Source organism: Nyctereutes procyonoides, unplaced genomic scaffold (genome assembly GCF_905146905.1).
Source record: "Nyctereutes procyonoides isolate TBG_1078 unplaced genomic scaffold, NYPRO_anot_genome, whole genome shotgun sequence".
NCBI lineage: Eukaryota > Metazoa > Chordata > Mammalia > Carnivora > Canidae > Nyctereutes > Nyctereutes procyonoides.
Window position 1 is genome coordinate 28,051,078 of NW_026575126.1, and position 19,838 is coordinate 28,070,915.

The following is a 19,838-nucleotide window of genomic DNA, read 5'->3' on the forward strand; positions in this document are numbered from 1 at the left end:
TTTAAGAATCCTCATTTGCGTGCTTTGGAAACATCCTGCAATCACCCATTACAGTTGCATCATTTTGGGGGCGGGGGTTCACATGAAAATAGGTGAAGTGATGTTCACCTGAAAATCCTGCTTGCTGAACTTTGTGATTTATGTGTCATTTTATAGCATATTTAAGTTGTCCTCTGCATAATTAAACGCCTTCATTTAATGGGCCACTGGGGAAACAATCCCAGTTTCTAAGGGAAAGTTTCGCTCAGCGTGTGTATGGTGGATCTGGGTGAAGCGGTGTTGACCCAAACGGTCATGGGCACCAAGCTGGTGCACTCAAACCGTGGATGACACAGGCCAGGGCTCGCTCCGCCCTGGGCCTGGACCATATCACATGTTGTCTGAGACAAATTCAAATCCAGCCAAAGGCATCTCTGCCTGCCCGGAGGATCCTTCTACGGCACTCCCTGTTGGGAGCTTCTGCCTCCAGCCCGCCGGCCCAGGCCCTGTCCTCCCCGCAGTCCGCCGCAGGTCTGCTTGCTGACTGACCTGTTTGGATCCACTTCTCCAGCTTCGCCCTTGGTGCTCTTTCCTGCAGATGATCCGCTGTTTGGCCTCCAGCCCTGGGCCCCGGGCCCCGAGGCTCTGCGGGGAAGGTGCTCCCTCCCTGGGCTCCGGCCCCGCCGGGTTCCCCACGGTGTGCGGGCGAGTGGGGTGCGATCCGGGGTCGTGTCCTCTGTGTGCCGACTGAACTAAAGAATGAGGAAACCTAAATGCCACTGAGACTCGTTGAACACAGCCACGAGGCGCACACGTATATTCATTCATTCACCGTTCATTCGTTCATCGTCCACTGTGTGCTGGGCACTGAGAACACCGAGGTAAGGGTGACCACCGCTGTCTTCACAGACCTGAATGAATGGCAAGGTTGGGGATCATGATAAGGCAGGCTTTTTGTGTGTTGTGGTTTATTTACTATTTAGTTACCTGGTGGACATAGTGGATTTAGTCGAGAGTGATCTGACAAAGATGCTGTGTCCTTAATAGCAGCTAGCTGCCTGCCTGCTCTCTCTCAAATTAAAAAAAAAAAAAATCTTTAAAAAAGAAAAGCAAGTAATATCGTTGCTAGTTTATAGCTAACCCTTTCATAAATTTTCTGTTAATTCATAAAAATTTATAATCTCACGAGCTCAAAAATTGATCCAGCACAGTGGTCTTCAGACTGGGCCGATTTTGCCTCACCCCGCTCCCCCCGCCACGCCCCAGAGCCCTTTGGCGACGTGTGGAGACCCCTTCGGATGTCACTATTAGGATGGTGTTACCTGGTGGTTAGAAGCCAGGAATGCTGCTAAACATCCTACAATGCATATCAGACAGTCACCCATAACAAAGAATTATCTAGTCCAAACTGTCAACAGTCCTGAAATTGAGAATCCCTGGCTAGGGTATGTGTCAATTGGAATGTCTTTGAGAGAGTAACTACTAGGAAAGCTTCATTTAGCCTGGTATTTGTTATCATTACAAACAGCTGACATTTATTAAGCCCTTACTATATGCCAGGCATTATGGTAAACGCTTTCAATGGATGATCTCATTTAATCATCAAAAACTCTATTATAAATAGCTCTATTTTACAAATGAAGAGACAGGTTTAGTGGGGCTAAGAAACTAAGAAACTTGCCCAAGATCGAATTGCTAACAAGGGGCAGAGCACGGAGCTGTGAACCCAAGAAGTCTGGCTCTTCACTCTTCACTACCACAAATAGTTAGCGTCTCTAACTTAGAGGTCAAGCCGTCCCTTCAGCTGTTTCCTAGCTCATTAGAAATTGCTTTAGTGACAGACTGAGCTGGCTCACCCCTCTGTTGTTTATAGGCTCCTACTGGAAGCCAGAGGAAAAAGAGAAGTTGACATGACAGCGTATAATTCAACCAATTTGGAAAAGAGAACTTAACATTACCTTTAAACATCAACATTTAGTTTATGATTGATGGTCCTCCCACATGGGCGTGCAGCTGGCACATGAATCTGATCCAATTAAAGAGCATCAACCAAGACTGTGAGTAATATCAAATTCAACTATGATTGTGTTGACACAGAATAAACCACAATGCTATAAATAGCAGAATGGAGCTAACAGGCTTTGATGCCGTCAGCTCTCATCATCTTACACTTTGGCTTTACTTTTCATTATTTTTACACTTCTGCTTTACCAAGAGCCTCTGGGCAGTGTTTAGTAAAATTTTAGGATCAGATCACACTGTTTTTGTCAGTCGGTGTTTTCCAAAGGCAAAGCAGCGTCCCCCATACCTTTACTTGCATTACAGGGCGGGATGACTCCTACACTGTAATCTGATCTAGTTCCTCGACCCTAGAATCTAACTGATAGAACGTAATCGAACACTGTGTCTGCCCACGTGATAGGGCAGGGTTCTTCTGTCTTCTCACCTGAGTACAACTGGCTTGTGCCACCCAGAAGAATGAAAAGGTAACTCGGAATATGTGGGGTCCTTATAGCCCAAGCGGATATCCTTATGAAGAAGAGGGAGGATGGGCCCCACAAATTGCAGGTCAGTGTGAGTGAGTGCCGTCTTGGTCCAAGTAGGTTTCTGAAATGACTTGCTCTGAGAAGTGTGTATGTGGGGACCCATGGATCTGGCTGTTTCACCTTGAGGTCCTGAAGCTGTGTATGGGCATGGGTGTCTTTAACACATCCTAGGTGTTTTTAGAAAGAGTCACTTCCCTAGAATTGGTCTCTGGTGGGCTGACCGTGAAAACATCCTTGTACTCAGGGCCAGTAGGGGATTATATGTCAAGAACGTTGGATTTTCTTTTATTATTATTATTATTATTATTATTATTATTATTATTATTATTATTATCTCTGTAGTATGAACTGTTATGTAAGAGGGAGGTTGGCAGGTGAAGAGTTTTTGTGGGGAGGGGCCTTTTTCCTTGCTTGTTATCAAGACTGGTGTATTATCTTTGTCCCATATAATTCAATAGGTCTCTATTAGACCTAATTGCATTAGACCTAATAGACCCAATTGCACTGATCACCTTTGAATTTCTGGGGTGTGGCTGCCTGGTGTTTTTTTGTTCGTTTTGATTTTTCTTTTGTCCTTTAAAAATTATAGAGAAGACCTGGGTGGCTCAGTGGTCAAGCATCTGCCTTTGGCTCCGGGTGTGGTCCTGCTTCTGCTTCTGCCTATGTCTGTGCCTCTCTCTGTCTCTCATGAATAAGTAAATAAAATCTTAAAAAAAAAAAGTTACAGAGAGGTTAAATATGTTAGACTGAACTATAACATAGTGATGCCAGTGGCCACCATTTATAGACTGTAGTGTGCCAGGCTTGGTACCGACTGCCTTACATGTGCCTTTTCACTTCACCTGCAGGACAGGCGAAGTATGTATGTATGTATATATGTATGTATTCATTTATTTATCTATCTATTTACTTATCTATCTACTTACCTATTTATTTTTATTTACTTATTCATGAAAGACACACACACACACACAGAGGCAGAGAGAGACACAGGCAGAGGGAGAAGTAGGCTCCATGCAGGAGCCTGATGTGGGACTTGAGCCCAGGACTCCAGGATCATGCCCTGGGCCAAAGGCAGGCATCAAACCCCTGAGCTGCCCAAGGATCCCCTTTATTCTCCTTTTTTAAAAAAGATTTTATTTATTTATTTGTGAGAGAGAGAACACAAACTGGGGGGGGGGGAGGGAGAAGCAGGCTCCCCACTGAGTAGGGAGCCCAATACCGAGCTTGATTCCAGGAACCAGGGATCATGACCTGAGCCAAACGCAGGCACTTAACCGACTGAGCCACCCAGGTGCCCCTGTTTATTCTCCTTTTACAGAAGAGAAAAGTGAAGTTGTATTAAGTAATACCAGGTTGGATGAAGTCACATAGCTGGTTAGAAAGCAACTAGGCTGTGATCTGAACGCAGGCCGACTGCAGGGTTTATGATGATTAACCAACCCCTCTCCTACACTGGACTCCCTTCTTAGGCTTGGGGCTTAGCTGAAGGAATGTGGAACATGGAGACAATGGAATGGAATGGAATAAGAAGTGAAAGAATAGAGTCACAGTAAAGAAGTGGAACTTTCTTCCAGAAGACTGACTGGATATCAATTTGTTTCTAATTTTTCTCAGCCAGGTTCTGCTTCTATATTTCACAACAATTCTAAAAGTGGCAAATTGCTCCAGGAACATGGATGTCACTTTCCAGATAGATAATACAGTATTTGTGGATCTCATTATTTTTAAAGATTTTATTTATTTATTCATGAGGGACACACACAGAGAGGCAGAGACAGAAGCAGGCTCCTTGCGGGGAGCCCAGTGCAGGACTCAATCCCAGGACTCCAGGATCACTCCCTGAGCCAAAGGCAGATGCTCAACTACTGAGCCACCCAGACATCCCATGAACTTCATTTTTAAAAGCAGACACTTAAAGCATTTTCCTAGTGTTACAGTTCTCAGATTTACTTCAGATAGAATTTCCTACCCTGTCCTTTTCCCACTAAGAGGCAAATAGAAGCTTAATGAAGACTTAATTAAGAGGCTTAATTACTCCTAGTGAAGTGGTCATTTGATCAGAGATATATTGAGTTGTATGTAATATATTGAGTTATGATTTCTATGCAAAATTCTGTATGCCTTTAGAAGGACATTTCATGATACTTAGGCTTTGTGGTCTTTACATAGACCATAAAATGTTAGGAAGAAATAGGAAATGCAGATTCTTGAATGTTCTCCTCATACTTCTTGACTGTTACCCGCTTTTGACTCAGCTATTAAACCTGCAGAATTTTTACCTGATTTGTCTACAAAGGAGGTTGTAGAGTTGGTAGGTCAATAGGTTGGTGATTTACTTTAATTTATAATACCAGCTAAAGTTTGTTGAACACTCAAGTATATCGGCCTGTGTGAAGGCTAGGTGGCTTACACCGCATTATGTCATTCATCCTCACAACGTAGTATGTAGGTTCCATCCCCACTTTATAGATGATAAAAGGGATGCGTAGAAAGATTTGGAATCTAGCTCAAATCACACAATGACAGTTTAGACCCTATCATGGGTCAGTCTCCAAAGTAAGTATGTTCAAATTTGTCTCAATAGTGTCTGGGCTTCAGACTAATGAGGGTGAAATGTATGACAGCATTTTTTCCTTTAGTCTCTGCTAAAAATCTGAATGCTTTTTTTTTTAATTTTTTTTTTAGATTTTTATTTATTTACGATAGTCACAAAGAGACAGAGAGAGAGAGAGAGAGGCAGAGACACAGGCAGAGGGACAAGCAGGCTCCATGCACCGGGAGCCCGACGTGGGACTCGATCCCGGGTCTCCAGGATCGCGCCCTGGGCCAAAGGCAGGCGCCAAACCGCTGCGCCACCCAGGAATCCCTGAATGCTTTTTTAACCCTGACACAGACTTACAGCTTAAAAAAAAAAAAAAAAAAAAAAAAAAAAAACCACCATCAGCCTTCTTTACTGCAAATGGAAGATTGGGGAATCAGGAGGCAGAGGTGTGATGCAACAGTTCAAATGCTCAGCCTGGTGTTAGAAAGTCTCCATTAGTTCTTTTTTTTTTTCTTTTAAATTGTTGTGTGTGTTTGTGTGTGATTAATTGAAGGTCTCTTACTGGTCCTGTTTCCATGAGTGCCAAGACCAGGGGGAAAAGGGGAGGGTAACCAGGCGGCACAAGGAAGGGTCATCTCCACAACATTCCATTGATACACAGAACTAAACAGACAAGCACAGAGTCACTATTGCGGTTAGAAGTTGGCAGCATGGGAAAAGGGAGGAACAGGTGGGGAACTGGGGTGTTGTTAAAAAATACAGGCCCCCCCCAAACTGGGGTGCCTGGGGGGAACTTGGTCTGCTTCAGCCCAAGAGGAATCAGAAGATCAAAAGCGGTTTGGGAAAGCCAGAACCGTCAGGGATACAGGGAGGAGGAATGTCCAGGGGGTGAGGGGGCTGTCTGGCAACTGGGGTGAAGGGATTGCCTTCCCCCTGCTGGGATCACCCCCAGCCTCTCCGGTCTGGCTGGAAGGGGGCAGCCTGCAACCCCCATGGGTAGGTCTGGAGCTGCCAGATACTCCAGGCAGGGGGCTGGAGGGGGCTCTTACAGGCTTGCCCTCCAGAGAGATGACGGCACTACCCCCCAATTTCTTGACCTCCTTGTAGCAGTTTGCTTGTAATTCATGCTTGATCCCGGTCAGCTTCTTCTTGGTGGCATCCTTGGAACTGACATAAATCATTTTGCTCTTAAGGGGTGCAGACTCAGGTGCCCAGAAGGTAAACACCAGGTCCTCCTTCTTGCTCTCCTTGGTCTCATAGGTTGTGTCATAGAGGGCATAGTGGCAGTCCTTGTCTGGTGGCATCTTGACAAAGGTGGCGTGTGGGTCGTGCACAGTCTGGCCCACATCACCTACCAGGATCTCCTTGGCCTCCTCGAGGATGATGTTCTTCTTGTCCTCGCCCAGGCAGAGAAGTACTGACTTCTTGAGCGCTTCTTCACCTCCTCTGGTGTTGAGGACTTACGCACCTTCATGTCATTGAACATTTTGATGACACAGTCAGAAACCGCCACTCCAGAGGCTATGTTTCCAGAAGCGAAAGGGAGATAGCAAAAAGGGTCAGAAGGGAGGAGAGCCACTGCAGCTGCTGCCGGGACCCGACTCTCCATTAGTTCTTTAGTTTTATATCTCTGAACTTTCTTTCATGGGCCCTTTGCTCTGGTCACACTGGATCGCTAATCATACCCAGACACACTTCACCTTTTTATGTAACAAATTTATTGAAGATTTAATAGATACGAGGCACCCCTTAAATTTGGGGAAATTTAAAGGAGAATAAAGAGTCCACAATCTGGTGGGAATAGTAGTCATCCAGCGAGATGCCTTTATTGTAGATTTTCAAATGATAAGTATCCCCAAAAAAGGTACAGATATATTTCTGTGGGAGCACAGGAGAGGGAATAACTAAGTCTAAGTCCTCCGCTTCTAAGTCTTCTAAGTAGCATTGGAGCTGGTTTTTGGCCAACAGGCTTTTGGCAGGCAGAGATGGTAGAAAGGGTATCACGGAGGGCACCAACTATACGGGGCATGGCATGTCTAGGGAAGAGACACCTTCATGGCCTGGAAGAGGACAAGTATGAAATCAGACATGGCTAAAGACAAGCTTGCAAAGTGCAGGGGGACAGAGGGCCAAGGGCCTCAAGGTCCTGATAATGAATGGGGATTTAGTTCTATAGGCGTAGACATCATTAAAATCCAAGGAGCTGGGCAGCCCGGGGCAGGGGTGTGTGTGTGGGCTCAGTGGTTTAGTGCCACCTTCAGCTCAGGGTGTGGTCCTGGGGTCCTGGGATCAAGTCCCACATCGGGCTCCCTGTATGGAGCCTGCTTCTCCCTCTTCCTGTGTCTCTGCCTCTCTCTCTCTCCCTCTCTCTCATGAATGAATGAATAAATAAATAAATAAATAATCTTAAAAAAAATCCAAGGAGCTTCTCAAGATCTACAGATGTGCTGCACCCAACCTCCCTACTTCCCTTATGCTCTCATTCCCTACCCCTCTCCCATTCATTCACTCAGCTCCATCCAACCCGATTTTCCTTGACTGCTTCCAAAATGCCCAGGGCTCACTGGTTAGCACTTGATGTTTTCTCTACGCAGTAAAATTATTCCCTAAATATTTGCATAGTACACTCCTCTTTTTTTTCTTTTAGGTCTTTGCTCAAATAACACTTCATCAGAGAGATTCCTCTGACTACTGTTGACCTTAAAAAGTAAAACAGCCAGGGGTGCCTGGGTGGCTCAGACTCTTGGTGTTGGTTCAGGTGGCGATCTCACAGTCACGGGATAGAGCCCCAGGTGGGGCTCCACACTCAGGGCTGAGTCTCCTTCAGGTTCTCTTTCTCTCTCCTTTCCCCTCTGTCCCTTCCCCCGCTCATGCATGCATGTTGAGTCTCTCTAAAATAAATAATCATAAAAAAAGTAAAACAGATGATTATTTTACCATCCAAATGGGTTTATTCATGAATAGCAGAGGAATTGCAGTTCAGGACCTGCATGCTGTGGCAAACCATAGTCATGTCTGGAGATCAAAGGAGAGAAATTTTATAGAGAAAAGAACATTGGAAAGTTGCTGCTTTGAATGACAGTCCATTGAAGGAAAGCAAGAGTTCAGGGTGGTGACAGTTTCTCATTGGCTGAGTTGTGTTTTATTTTGCTCTCTTCTCTTCTCTTCCCCTCCCTCCTCCCCTCCCTCCTCCCCTCCCTCCTCCTCTCCCCTCCTCCCTCCCTCCCTCCCTCCCTTCCTCCCTCCCTCCCTTCCTTCCTTCCTTCTTTCCCTCCCTCCTTCCTCTTTCAGAGAGAGTGAGGAATCAAGAGAGCTTGTGCACACAGGGCGGGGAGGAGGGGCAGAGGGAGAGGGAGAGAATCTTAAGCAGACTCTGCCCTGAGTGTGGAGCCCAATGCAGAGCTCCATCTCACCACCCTGAGATCATGTCCTGAGCTGAAATCAAGAGTCAGGATGTTTATCCAACTGAGCCACCCAGGTGCCCCAAGTTGTGGTATTTTCTTATTGGCTGAGCATGTTGCCACATAAGAAATTCTTCCTCCTGCTGGAGTAGTAAAGCAGACTTCTTTCTGTTGGGAATGTAAGTAAATCTCTTCCCATTGGGGTCTGCAATTGACAATGAGCAGTAGTGTGTGAGAGGTCCCCCTTCTTGCCTCCCAATTCCATTTTAAATGAGGCTTCTTTTATTCCATTTTGCACTACCTATGTAAAATAGCATCCCCTTACCATGTATCCCTGAACCCTGTTTTATTCTTTTTTATAACCCTCATCACCATCTGACATATTTTTAAAAAGATTTTATTTATTTATTCATGAGAGACACACAGAGAGAGGCCGAGACATAGGCAGAGGGAGAAACAGGCTCCTCTATCCCAGAATCCTGGGATTGCGCCCTGAGCCAAAGGCAGATGCTCAACCACTGAGCCACCTAGGCATCCGTGACATATTACTTTTTTACTCTTCTTCTCTCCTCTACCTATCTCCCCCACCTGAAATGTAACCTCTTTAAAAGGAGGATTTTTTTGGTCTTCTGTTCACTGTTCTATCTTCAGCATCAAGAACGATGCCTAGTACAAAGAAGATGCTCAATATGTATTTATTCAACTAACAGATTAGTCAAAATGTGAGTTTTCAGCCTCTGAAGCTTCTTAGAGTGTTCACCTTTTATCTTTTTTTTAACCTTTTATTTTTTTCAACTTTTTCTTTTATTTTAAGGCCATGTGTCAAAGCATCATCTGGAATAATTATTTAAAAATGCAGATTCCTTGTACTTAACCCCATTTATAACCATGCTAATAATCCCAAATCACATGTTTAAAAAGTAAGGTCTGTGTTATTTCAGATTCTCATGTAGCTAGTCACAGACAATAAAACTCAAACTCAAAAGAAGATTTTAGTGGCTCCAAAATAAAAAATATCATGTGTAGTTTCTTCTGTCATGGGTAACCTAATGATGTCATCAAGTCCTGTTTCTATTCTCTCTGCCCTGCCTTCCATGGGCTGCCTTTATTCTTGGATTCTACTTGGTGGCAAAAAGGTGGCTACCGTTCTAGATGTTAACTTTTCTCCCCACATCATTCATCACTCAGCTTTTTGGAAGTTTCCCTGGACAGAATTTGGAATTCATTTTCTCTCTTTGGCCCTGTTCTTCAAAAGGAAAATATATACAAAACAACCTTCAAAGGCCTAAGGAGCCATAAGGAGGAAGAAAGGGACCGACAAGTCCAGCTTGATAAATGGTTTATTAAGGGGACTTTTTTTTTAAGATTTTATTTATTTATTCATGAGAGACACAGAGAGAGAGAGGCAGAGACACAGGCAGAGAGAGAAGCAGGCTCCATGCAGGGAGCCTGATGTGGGACTCGATCCCGGATTTCCAGGATCACGCCCCAGGCCGAAGGCAGCGCTAAATGGCTGGGCCACCCGGGCTGCCCTATTAAAGGGACTTAGGGACAGAAGCATGTCTTGGGTAGCTAGCTGCAAGATGAGTAGGTCTCTACCACCCCACTCTGAAAGACCTGCTTTTATACCCCTAGAGGCTGGGTATTATGTGCTAGGAGATCACTTGGAAGCAAATGCTTGAGAATCATTGTCTTAAGAGCAGACCAAGGATGTTATGCCCCAAGGGTATGCTTAAGGGTGTGGTTACACAAAAAGAATGTGGAGGGTGCTATGCCCAAGAAGGCTTCAGGTCACAGAATGATCATCATGGCAGATTTGTCCAAAATCGTGTTAGACTGGTTCACATAGGCCCAAACTATGTTCCTTCTTCATCCCCAATGTAGTCATTGTGACCATCATGGGAGGTAGCCACAACCCAGGTCTAGAGCTGAGGGGGAAGTCTGAGGTTAATGCTGCCACAACCATATATTTGGCAGAGACTGAGGGGTAAATGTTTCAAAAGCAAATGAGAGTGCTGTTGGAGGAAGAAGGGGAAGGAAGGCAGCCAACGTAAGACTAGCTTCATGAAGTCTTTCTCTGTCAGATAATTGACCTTCACTGTTCCCAAGACTGGTCCTGATAAAACACAATGGTGTGGGGGGACACCTGGGTAGCTCAGCGGTTGGGCGCCTGCCTTTGGCTCAGGCCATGATCCTGTGATCCAGGATGGAGTGCCACATCAGGCTCCCTGCTTCTCCCTCTGCCTGTGTCTCTGCCCCTCTCTCTCTCAGTCTGTGTCTCCCATGAATAAGTAAATAAATCTTTAAAAAAAAAAACCACACACACAGAATGGTGTGGGTTGGTTTCTAGTCTCTGTTTGGCAATATTCACCCCCCTTCCTTTCTGTATTTCAAATATTTTAGATACTCACCATCCTCCACAAAACCCCAACCTAGTCAAACTCCTCTCCCCAGCTTCTAATTCATAAAGAAAATAGAGGTCATAAGAGGCAAGTATACTATTTCCATCCCTTGCCCATCCAATTCATAAATGTAAGTACATTTGCTCTCATTCATACTGCCTTCCTTATAATCTTAGAGTTGGGGTTGGCAACCTACAGTCTGGGGGCCTGCCATATGATTTGTAAATAAAATTGTATTGGAAGACAGCTATGCTCATTTCTTTATGAATTGTCTATGGCTCCCTTTGCAATCCAAAGGCAGAGTTGAGTACTTGTAAGAGACCTAATGGCCTAAAAAGCCTAAAATACTTGTTACCTGGCCCTTTAAAAAGTTTGCTGTTCCCTGTCCTGGAAGAGGGGGTGATCCTCACACAATCAGGGCTAATCTTGCTCATTCTTAATCTTGTCCCTTCCATTTCTTCAGATGAGTTACACTTTCCCTCTGGCCTTGGTCTTTCCAACTTCACTGTCCTGTTTCCCTCGATCTGTCAGTGTGCTCAAAGATACCAGCCTTAAAACAATAAAACAGAACATAACATTCCCTTTGTCCTTCAATGCTCTCACAACCCTGCCTTATCTCTCATCTTCCTTCTGACCTAAGCTTCTTAAAAGTGTTGCTTTAATGATCAGTCTCATACTCTGAATCTTTTAGTCACTTTTCAAACCACTTCAGTCTTAAACTTTTGTTCTCACTAGTTGTTAGTTAATTAATCAGTTTAATTAATTACACATTTAGTGAATTAATTAAAATATTGGTTGGGGTACCACCATGTGCCAGGTTTTCTACTAGACTCTGAGGACACAGTGGTGAACCCAACTGGCAGAAATTCTTGCCACGTGAGACTTATAATCTAGAGTGGGGGTCATAGACATGGAACAAAATAAGTAAAATATCAGTATGTTAGGGGATCCCTGAATGGCTCAGTGGTTTGGTGCCTGCCTTCAGCCCAGGGTGTGATCCTGGAGTACCAGGATGGAGTCCTGCATTGGGCTCCCTGCATGGAGCCTCATTGTCCCGCTGCCTGTGTCTCTGCTCTCTGTGTGAGTCTCTCATGAATAAATGAATAAAATCTTAAAAAAAAATCCAGTATGTTAGAAAGTAGTAAGTGCTGTGGAGACAAATCAATCAAGGAAGGAGACAGGGAGTGCTGGTGGAAGATGAGAGGTTCAGATTTTAAAAGTGGTTATGAAAGGATTCACTGAGAAAATGATATTTGAGCAAAGACCAAAGGGAGATGAGAGTAAGTCCCTTGCAGAGGGAACAACAAAGGCAAGAGCCCTGAAGTGGGAATGTGTATGGGATGTTCAAGAAATGGCAAGGACCAGTGTGGCTGGAGTGAATAGGAATAAGGGGCAAAATGATAGAAGGTGCAGTTGGAGGAGTAGTAAGGGGCTGTGTCCCTTAGAGACTTTCTCATTTTGTTTTAAGGGTTTGGCTTTTACTCTAAATGGTTTGGGACTGCATTAGAGATTTTGAGCCAAGAAGTGATAGGATCTGACTTAGTATTTTACTATTTTTATTGAGGGTGCCTGGCTGGCTCAGTTAGTATCTTACTATTTTTATTTATTTATTTGTTTATTTATTTATTTATTATTTATTCATTCATTAATTCATTCATTGAGAGAGTGTGGTGGGGAAGGGGTGAGGCAAAAGGAGAGGGAGAGAGAATTTTAAGCAGGCTCCACGCAGAGCATGGAGCCCCACACGGGCTTGATCTAAAGACCCTGAAATCATGACCTGAACTGAAATCAAGAGTTGGATGCTTAACTGACTGAACCACCCAAGAGCCCCTGACTTAGCATTTTGAAGGGATCGTTTGGCTGCTCTGTTGAGACTAGGCCATAGTTGACAAGGGCAGAATGAGGGAAGCTAGTTAGGAGATCATTGCAGTTATTCTTAGATGACGATGGCTTGGATGTGGTTTGATAGTGAAGAACTATTCCAGTTCTGAATATATTTTGAAAGTAGAGGTGCTACAGATTAGATGTGGTATATGAAATAAAGAGGGGAACCAAGGATAAATCCTAAGTTTTTGATCTGAGCCACTGAGAAAGGTAGAATTGCCTGAGAAGAGAAAGTTTGTATTTGGAGCAAAATTTAGGGGAAAGATGAAGAGTTTGTTTGGGGGCACACTGTTTGAGGTTCCTTTTAAACATTCAAGTGAAAATGTCTAGTGCGCAGTTGGATATATATACGAGTCAGGAGACCAGTGGAGAGGTCAGGGTTGGAGATAAAAATGTGGAGTCAGCATCCAGATCAGAGTTAAAGCCACACGATGAGATGAAATCATAGCAGGAAAGGCTAAGATAGAGACAAGAAGTATAATAGACTTGGGATCCTTTGGTTTCAAGAGCTTGAGAAAATGAGGAGGAAGAGAGTCTAAAGAAGCAGCAGTGGATGCGACAGCGGGGACATCAGGAATATGGTGCCATGGGATCCAAGTGAGGAAGGTGATTCAAGGAGAAGGAAGCAAACAATGGGGTTCAGTGTTGCTAATAAGTTAAGGAGGATGCTAGAATTGACTGTTGAATTTAACATTCTGTGGGTCACTGTTGACCTTGAAAAGAGTAGTTTTAGTGGAATGGTGGGTACAGAAGCCTGACTGGAGTGTGCTCAGGAGAGAATGAGAGGAGAATTGGAGACAGAGAGGACAGAAATATTTCGAGGAGTTTTGCCATGAGAGGCAGGAGTGAAATAACCTCTAATAGGCAAATACAAAGACATGTCTAATTTTGTGTATCTGTTGTTTTTGACACTATGTCCTCACACCTCCTCTGGCTATGAGAGAAATAACCTCCCCAGGAGAAGTGCTCAACCAATGACTGGTAGGTGGTAGATAAATATCAGAGCTCCTTTGCCCTTGGGTGAATTGGGAGGCAGGTAGTTTTACACCGTGACCCAGTACACCCTGGGGAATCAGCTCCAGTTGCCTGCAGTGGCAGCTGGGCCTGAAGGCACACCTTCCACTGATTGCCTTCCTTTCCTGCCCCATTTCCTCACTCCTCATTTGGTATTCTCTGCACGTCCCAAATAGATGACTTGCACTTGGAATCTTGTTTCAGAATCTGCTTCTTGGGAGACCTAACTAAGACATTGCATAGTCAGAAATAATCTAAAACTTAATAAAGCTTCAATGGACCCGTGTTACCCAATGAATACTGACTTTCTGTTTATAGTTCACATATTTGCAGTTAAAAGTCCTCTCTTACTAAATAGTTTTGGGCAATTATAAAATGGAAAGATCGAGGAAGCTTCCTTTCCCAAATAATCCATAGGCTTTTCTTTTTCTATGTGTGAAAATAAGAAATATTTGTTTGGTCTTCTTCCCATTTCTTTTTTATTTTAAAGATTTGATTGATTGATTGATTGATTGATTGAGATAGAGCGCATGTGAGTTGGAGGAGGGACAGAGGGAAATGGAGAGAATCTCAAGCAGACTCCGAGCAGAGTGCAGAGCTGTACCAGGGCTCGATCTCACAACCCTGAGATTATGACCTGAGGTGAAATCAAGATCAAGACTTAACCAACGAGGCACCAGGGTCTTCTGGTCTTCCTCCCATTTCTTTTTCTTTTCTTTCTTTTTTTTAAGATTTTATTTATTTATTCTCGAGAGACACAGAGAGAGAGAGGCAGAGACATAGGCAGAGAAAGAAGCAGGCTCCCTGCAGGGACTCTATCCCAGGACCCCGGGATCACGACCTCAGCCGAAGGCAGGTGGTCAATCCAAGTGTCCCCCTTCTTTCCATTTCTGATACAGAGTTTCTAAGACCTTGGAATTTCCTGAATGATGGGGATGACAGGAGCATCTTTGGTTATTCCTAACAAGTCATACCTGAGTTTATACTCTGAGGTGATTCCTGGTGAGCTCCTAGATTGCTTCAGCTTGGGACTGGTTACCAGAGGAACCAGGGGGAGGTCTCTCCCCTAGACCTCAGGGGAGGGGATAGAGGCTGGAGTTCGGTCACTAACAGCCAATGATTAAAGGTGGGAATCACAGAGCTTCTGAATTGGTGAACACATCGAGGTGCTGGCAAGGTGACATGCCCAGAAAGGGCATGAAAGCTTTGATCCCCTCTCCCTATACTTTCCCTTATGCACCATTTGGCTGTTCCTGATTTGTATCATTTGTAATAAACTGGTAATAGGAAGTAGAATATTTTCCTAGAGGCCTGTCAGCTATTCTAGCAAACTATTGAACTTGAGGAATGGGTTGTGGGGACCCCTGACTTATAGCCAGTTGGTCAGTGCAGGTGATAGTCTTGAACTAGTGATTGGCATCTGAAGTAGGGCAGTCTTGTGGAACTGAGCCCTTCAGCTGTGGGGTCTGGGCCAACTCCAGGTAGGAAGTGTCAGAACTGAAGTGAATTGTAGGACATCTAGCTGGTGTCTGTGGAGAATTGGAGAACTGGTTGGTTTGGAAAGCACCCACATATTTGGTGTGAGAAGTATGGTGGGTAGAAACAGTAGAGAACTACCAAAATCTAAATTCTTTTTAAAGGGTATGTTTCCTGCATTTTAAAGGCATTTGCACACTATGAGCATTGCCTGCTACAGGGATGAAAGCAAAGATCTGATTTCATACCAGACATATTCGTTGTGTATCTGTGGTTTCTAATCATGTAAAATCTAGGAAATTATTAATTAGATAATAACACTCAGTGCTTTTAGGAGATTTTCCTTTTGGAACACTTTAGAAGGTTATTCAACCTAGAATCCGAAGTAGACATTATTTTATAGTCAAAGTAGTTAGGGACAATTAACATGCCACCTAAGAAGTCAAGTAATCAAATCATTTATGTTAATTCTTATTTCTAGAAGTTTTTTTAAAAAAGTTTTTTAGAAATCAAGTTCTTACAAATCCTGTTACTTTTATTAAATTAAAATATTTTGATCCAGTGTAATTCTTGTATATTCTATTTTTTACATTTGCTTAGGATCTTCCATACCCACAGTATAGAAAAAAATATATATATTGTCTTATCCACATTTATAGCCAATATATGCAAATTAAATTTCAGGAATCTCAGACAACTCTTCCCTTTATGTACCTAATTATGTTCTATAAAACAATGTGCAAGTTCTAGTTTATCTTTTTAATAGTGAGAGAAAAAAAAAAGAAGGAAGGAAACAATGGAAGATCCTATTAATTGAGCCTAAGTCTATATTCTTGTTATAATTTTGTTTCTTTGGGGTTTAATGGAATAAGCTCCAATCTATTTACAATTAGTTTAAATATTTTGCTAATTATTTCTGGCATTTTAAAAATCCCTACCTGACTAGGCTTTGCCTATTAAGTAGGCAAAGCCTACTTAATAGGATTATTTTGGGGCCTCATTACCCTCTGGATAAAGTACAGATTTTTAACCTTTTCTACCAAGATTCTTTTCTCTTTCCTCTCACTTCATTCTCTATGCTAGAGCCAAATGGAACTTTGAACTAGCCTTTTCTCTATTGTAACCCAGCCTTGGCACATATAGTTCCTTCAGTTTGAGATTTTCTCCTTGTGTCTTTCTCCTTTCCACCTCCCTGCCACGTTGTTCCCTTTATAGTCTGGCTTCTCCCACCTGGCTAGCTCCTATTCAGCCTTCAAGTCTAGGATTTCCGGGTGGTTTGCTTTTTTAAGTAAGCTTTATGCTGACCTTGGAGCCTGAACATCCAGTCCTGAGGTCAAGAGTTGCACACTTGGGGTGCCTGGGTGGATCAGTTTGTTGGGCGTCAGACTCTTGGTTTGGATCAGGTCATGATTTCATGGGTCATGGGATAGAGCCCTGTGCTGGCCTTCTGGCTTCATGGGGAGTCTACTTAAAGATTCTCTCCCTTTGCCTCTCCCCCTGTTTGCTTGCTCTCTCCCTCTCCCTCTCCCTCTCTGATAAATAAATAAATCTTAAAAAAAAAAAAAGAAAAAAAAAGGAATTGCATGCTCCATTGACTGAGCCAGCCAGGCATCGCAAGTCTAGGATTCTTTAGGGAACTCTTCCCTTGCTTCTCAGCTTGGATCCTCTTCAAATGTTTCCTAGTGCTCTGCACATATTTCAACCTGTCATGTATCCTGCTTATGGAGCCTCTTTGCTTACCTATATCGCTCTCTAGAATGTTGCTTCCTTAAGAACAAGAAGTCGATCCTAGCACTTGGCACAATGCCAGGCACATGGTATACAGTTAATATTTGCTAAATTAATGAATGTATAAATATAAAAATGTTTTTGATGCCATGAGAAATAAAACATAGTTATGAAGAGAAATATAATAAAAATATGCTAATATATTTTAGGATAAGCAAAAATTATTTTTGTTTGTGTGCGTGTCAGATTACTTATATTGTGATTATCCCACATTTGTAAATCTGAATTATACTTCAGCTATACTCTGACGTAGATCCTAATGCAGGAAGTTTTGGTCCCTAGAAGATACATAGGGTGTTTTTTTCCTCATGGGAATCAATACAAGTATAGGTGTGAACCACAACAGCAAAATAACCATCAGTTCAGTAATTATACAGCATTTTGTGACTGGAAAAATGGAAACCAAGGGCCGTCTGTTCGTTTTTTGAAATGATTATTTTCTCCTGGAGTTTCTGCCCAGGAGTGGGCACTAGAAACCTAGAGTTCCAAAAGGGCCTCTAGAGTCCCCATGGGAACTGCAGGGAATAACATTTATGTCCCAGGCTTCTGGAACAGAATGATTAAAAGAATGTGAGCCAGAGCAAGGGAATTCAGGAATTCACTGATGATGCCTGAATGGGGTCCTCGGCCCCCATCACATTTGAGAAATAATATAATGTCTACAGGCAGTCAGAAATGAAAGACAAAGTTAACTTGTACCTTGTAGGGATGTCCTCAGTTGATAAAAAGAACTTCTCTGTGAGTGTCTATTTTGCTTATGTTATTAGCTAGGAGTAAATTAAGTAAGAATATGTAGATCCAAAGAAATATAATAGTTTGAGGCTTGTGAATATCCAATTTGGGAAATAATTTTGTATTTAAAATAAGCTTTAGCATTAATAACAAGTATCTATACAATAGCATCACAGCATGGCACTCTTATTTAATTCTACTATTATTCCTATGAGTTAGAAATTATTATAATCCCTATTTAATGCCAGAGGAAACAGTCTAAGATAATACGCACAGTTGGTGACAGAGTGAAGCCTGAAACCCAGCTTCTGATTATAAACTCAGTATTTTTTCCATGACTCCAGGCTGCAAAGGAACTGCTTTACATTTTCAAGTGATTCAGGTGAGTTCATTTCCCAACATTTTAATTATTCATTTATCTATTCATGTTTCACATGATTTGTTGAGCATCTATTTTGTGGCAGTTTCCTCATCCATAAAATGGGAATAATAATGATAATATCTTACAGGCAATTGATGTGAGAACTGAGGTATAAATTGCTGTGCAGCATTTTTCTTTTTTTCTTTTTTTTAAATTTATTTATTTATGATAGTCACAGAGAGAGAGAGAGAAGCAGGCTCCATGCACCGGGAGCCCGATGTGGGATTCCATCCCGGGTCTCCAGGATCGCGCCCTGGGCCAAAGGCAGGCGCTAAACCGCTGCGCCACCCAGGGATCCCCGTTGTGCAGCATTTTTCAATGAAACTTAACTATTAGCTTTTATTATTTTCCTGATAGAAACATGTACAGAGTATAGTAGGGACATATATTAAATGGACATGTGAGGGAATATTGTAAACTTGAGCTCAAAACGTGTCACTAAAGTGATGGTGATGAGGGTGGTACTAGTTGAGACAGTGGTGAGGGGGGTGAGAAGTGGTACATGGAATATTATTTTATATATTTTTGGAGAAAAAACATTCACTTCTTTATTTCCTCTCCAAAAAGAGTAGAAATGACAAATAAATGAGATGAATAAATTATGTACATTTAAAAAAGAGATTTATTTACTTACGAGAGAGAGAGAGAGAGAGAGAGAGAGAGAGAGAGTGTGTGTGTGTGTGTGTGTGTATGGAATTCAGATGAAGACAGGGTCCAAGCAGACCCTGTGCTGAGTGTAGAACCCGACATGGGGCTTGATCTTAAGACCCCGAGATCAAGACTCTGAGATCAGGACCTGAGCTGAGTCAGACCCTTAACCAGCCAAGAGTCAAGCCTTTAACCAACTGTGCTACCCAGATGCCCCAAGCACAGTAAGTTTTAAAACTGTATTGAGTTGTTAGCCTATTTGAAAAATGTAACAAATTGGACAATAAATTGAGCAAGTTAAGTATATTGACCTAGCCGTGGAACTTTCTTTCACCTTCTAAAACTATGTCAGTTTTTGCTGGCTGCATCAGTCAAGGATAAGATTATTATTGAATTGAATTCTTATATTTAGTGTTCGCTAAATTTCTCAAACTATGCTCTGTAGAATATTGGTTATACTATTAATAAATAGTGGAAAAATAATTCAGATTTTTATAGAAGCCATATGACAATAAGATAAGAAGAGCAATGGCAGATAATGCAACAGCTCTCTCTCTCTCTTTTTAAGATTTTATTTATTTATTCATGAGAGACACAGAGAGAGAGAAGGGCAGAGACACAGGCAGAGGGAAAAGTAGTCTCCATGCAGGGAGCTCGATGCGGGACCTGATCCCAGGACTCAATCCCAGGACCTGATCCCAGGATCCCGGGATCATGACCTGAGCCAAAGGCAGATGCTCAACCATTGAGTCACCCAGGTGTCTCCTAATGCAACATTTATTTTCCCATTCTGAGCTTAAATTATTTCAATATTGTCTCTAAAAATTTGAAGAAAAGATATTAGGCATAGGCTTGACATTTTATCATCTTAAAAGTTTAAGAACCCATGAGCTGAACAATGTGAGATGAGCTAAGTTAGGAGAAAATTGAGAAAAGATTATTAGTGTTAGAGCAAATAATGAATACTGGTTTTGTTTCTACCACCAATCAGCTATGTGACTT

At 42.7% G+C, this 19,838-nt stretch overlaps 1 protein-coding gene and 1 pseudogene across 1 annotated transcript in view; one reads left to right on the top strand and one right to left on the bottom strand.

Annotated features, from left to right (window-relative positions):
* Positions 1 to 1,971: 1,971 nt before the first annotated feature.
* CDC14A (cell division cycle 14A) overlaps positions 1,972 to 19,838 on the top strand; it is a 199,711-nt gene continuing 181,844 nt past the window's right edge. The window contains exon 1 of the mRNA XM_055340337.1: positions 1,972 to 2,036. Within this exon, the coding sequence (XP_055196312.1) occupies positions 2,000 to 2,036 (37 nt within the window). The 5' untranslated portion in view covers positions 1,972 to 1,999. The remainder of the gene's footprint in view (positions 2,037 to 19,838) is intronic.
* LOC129519275 (cofilin-1-like) lies at positions 5,898 to 6,589 on the bottom strand (annotated as a pseudogene).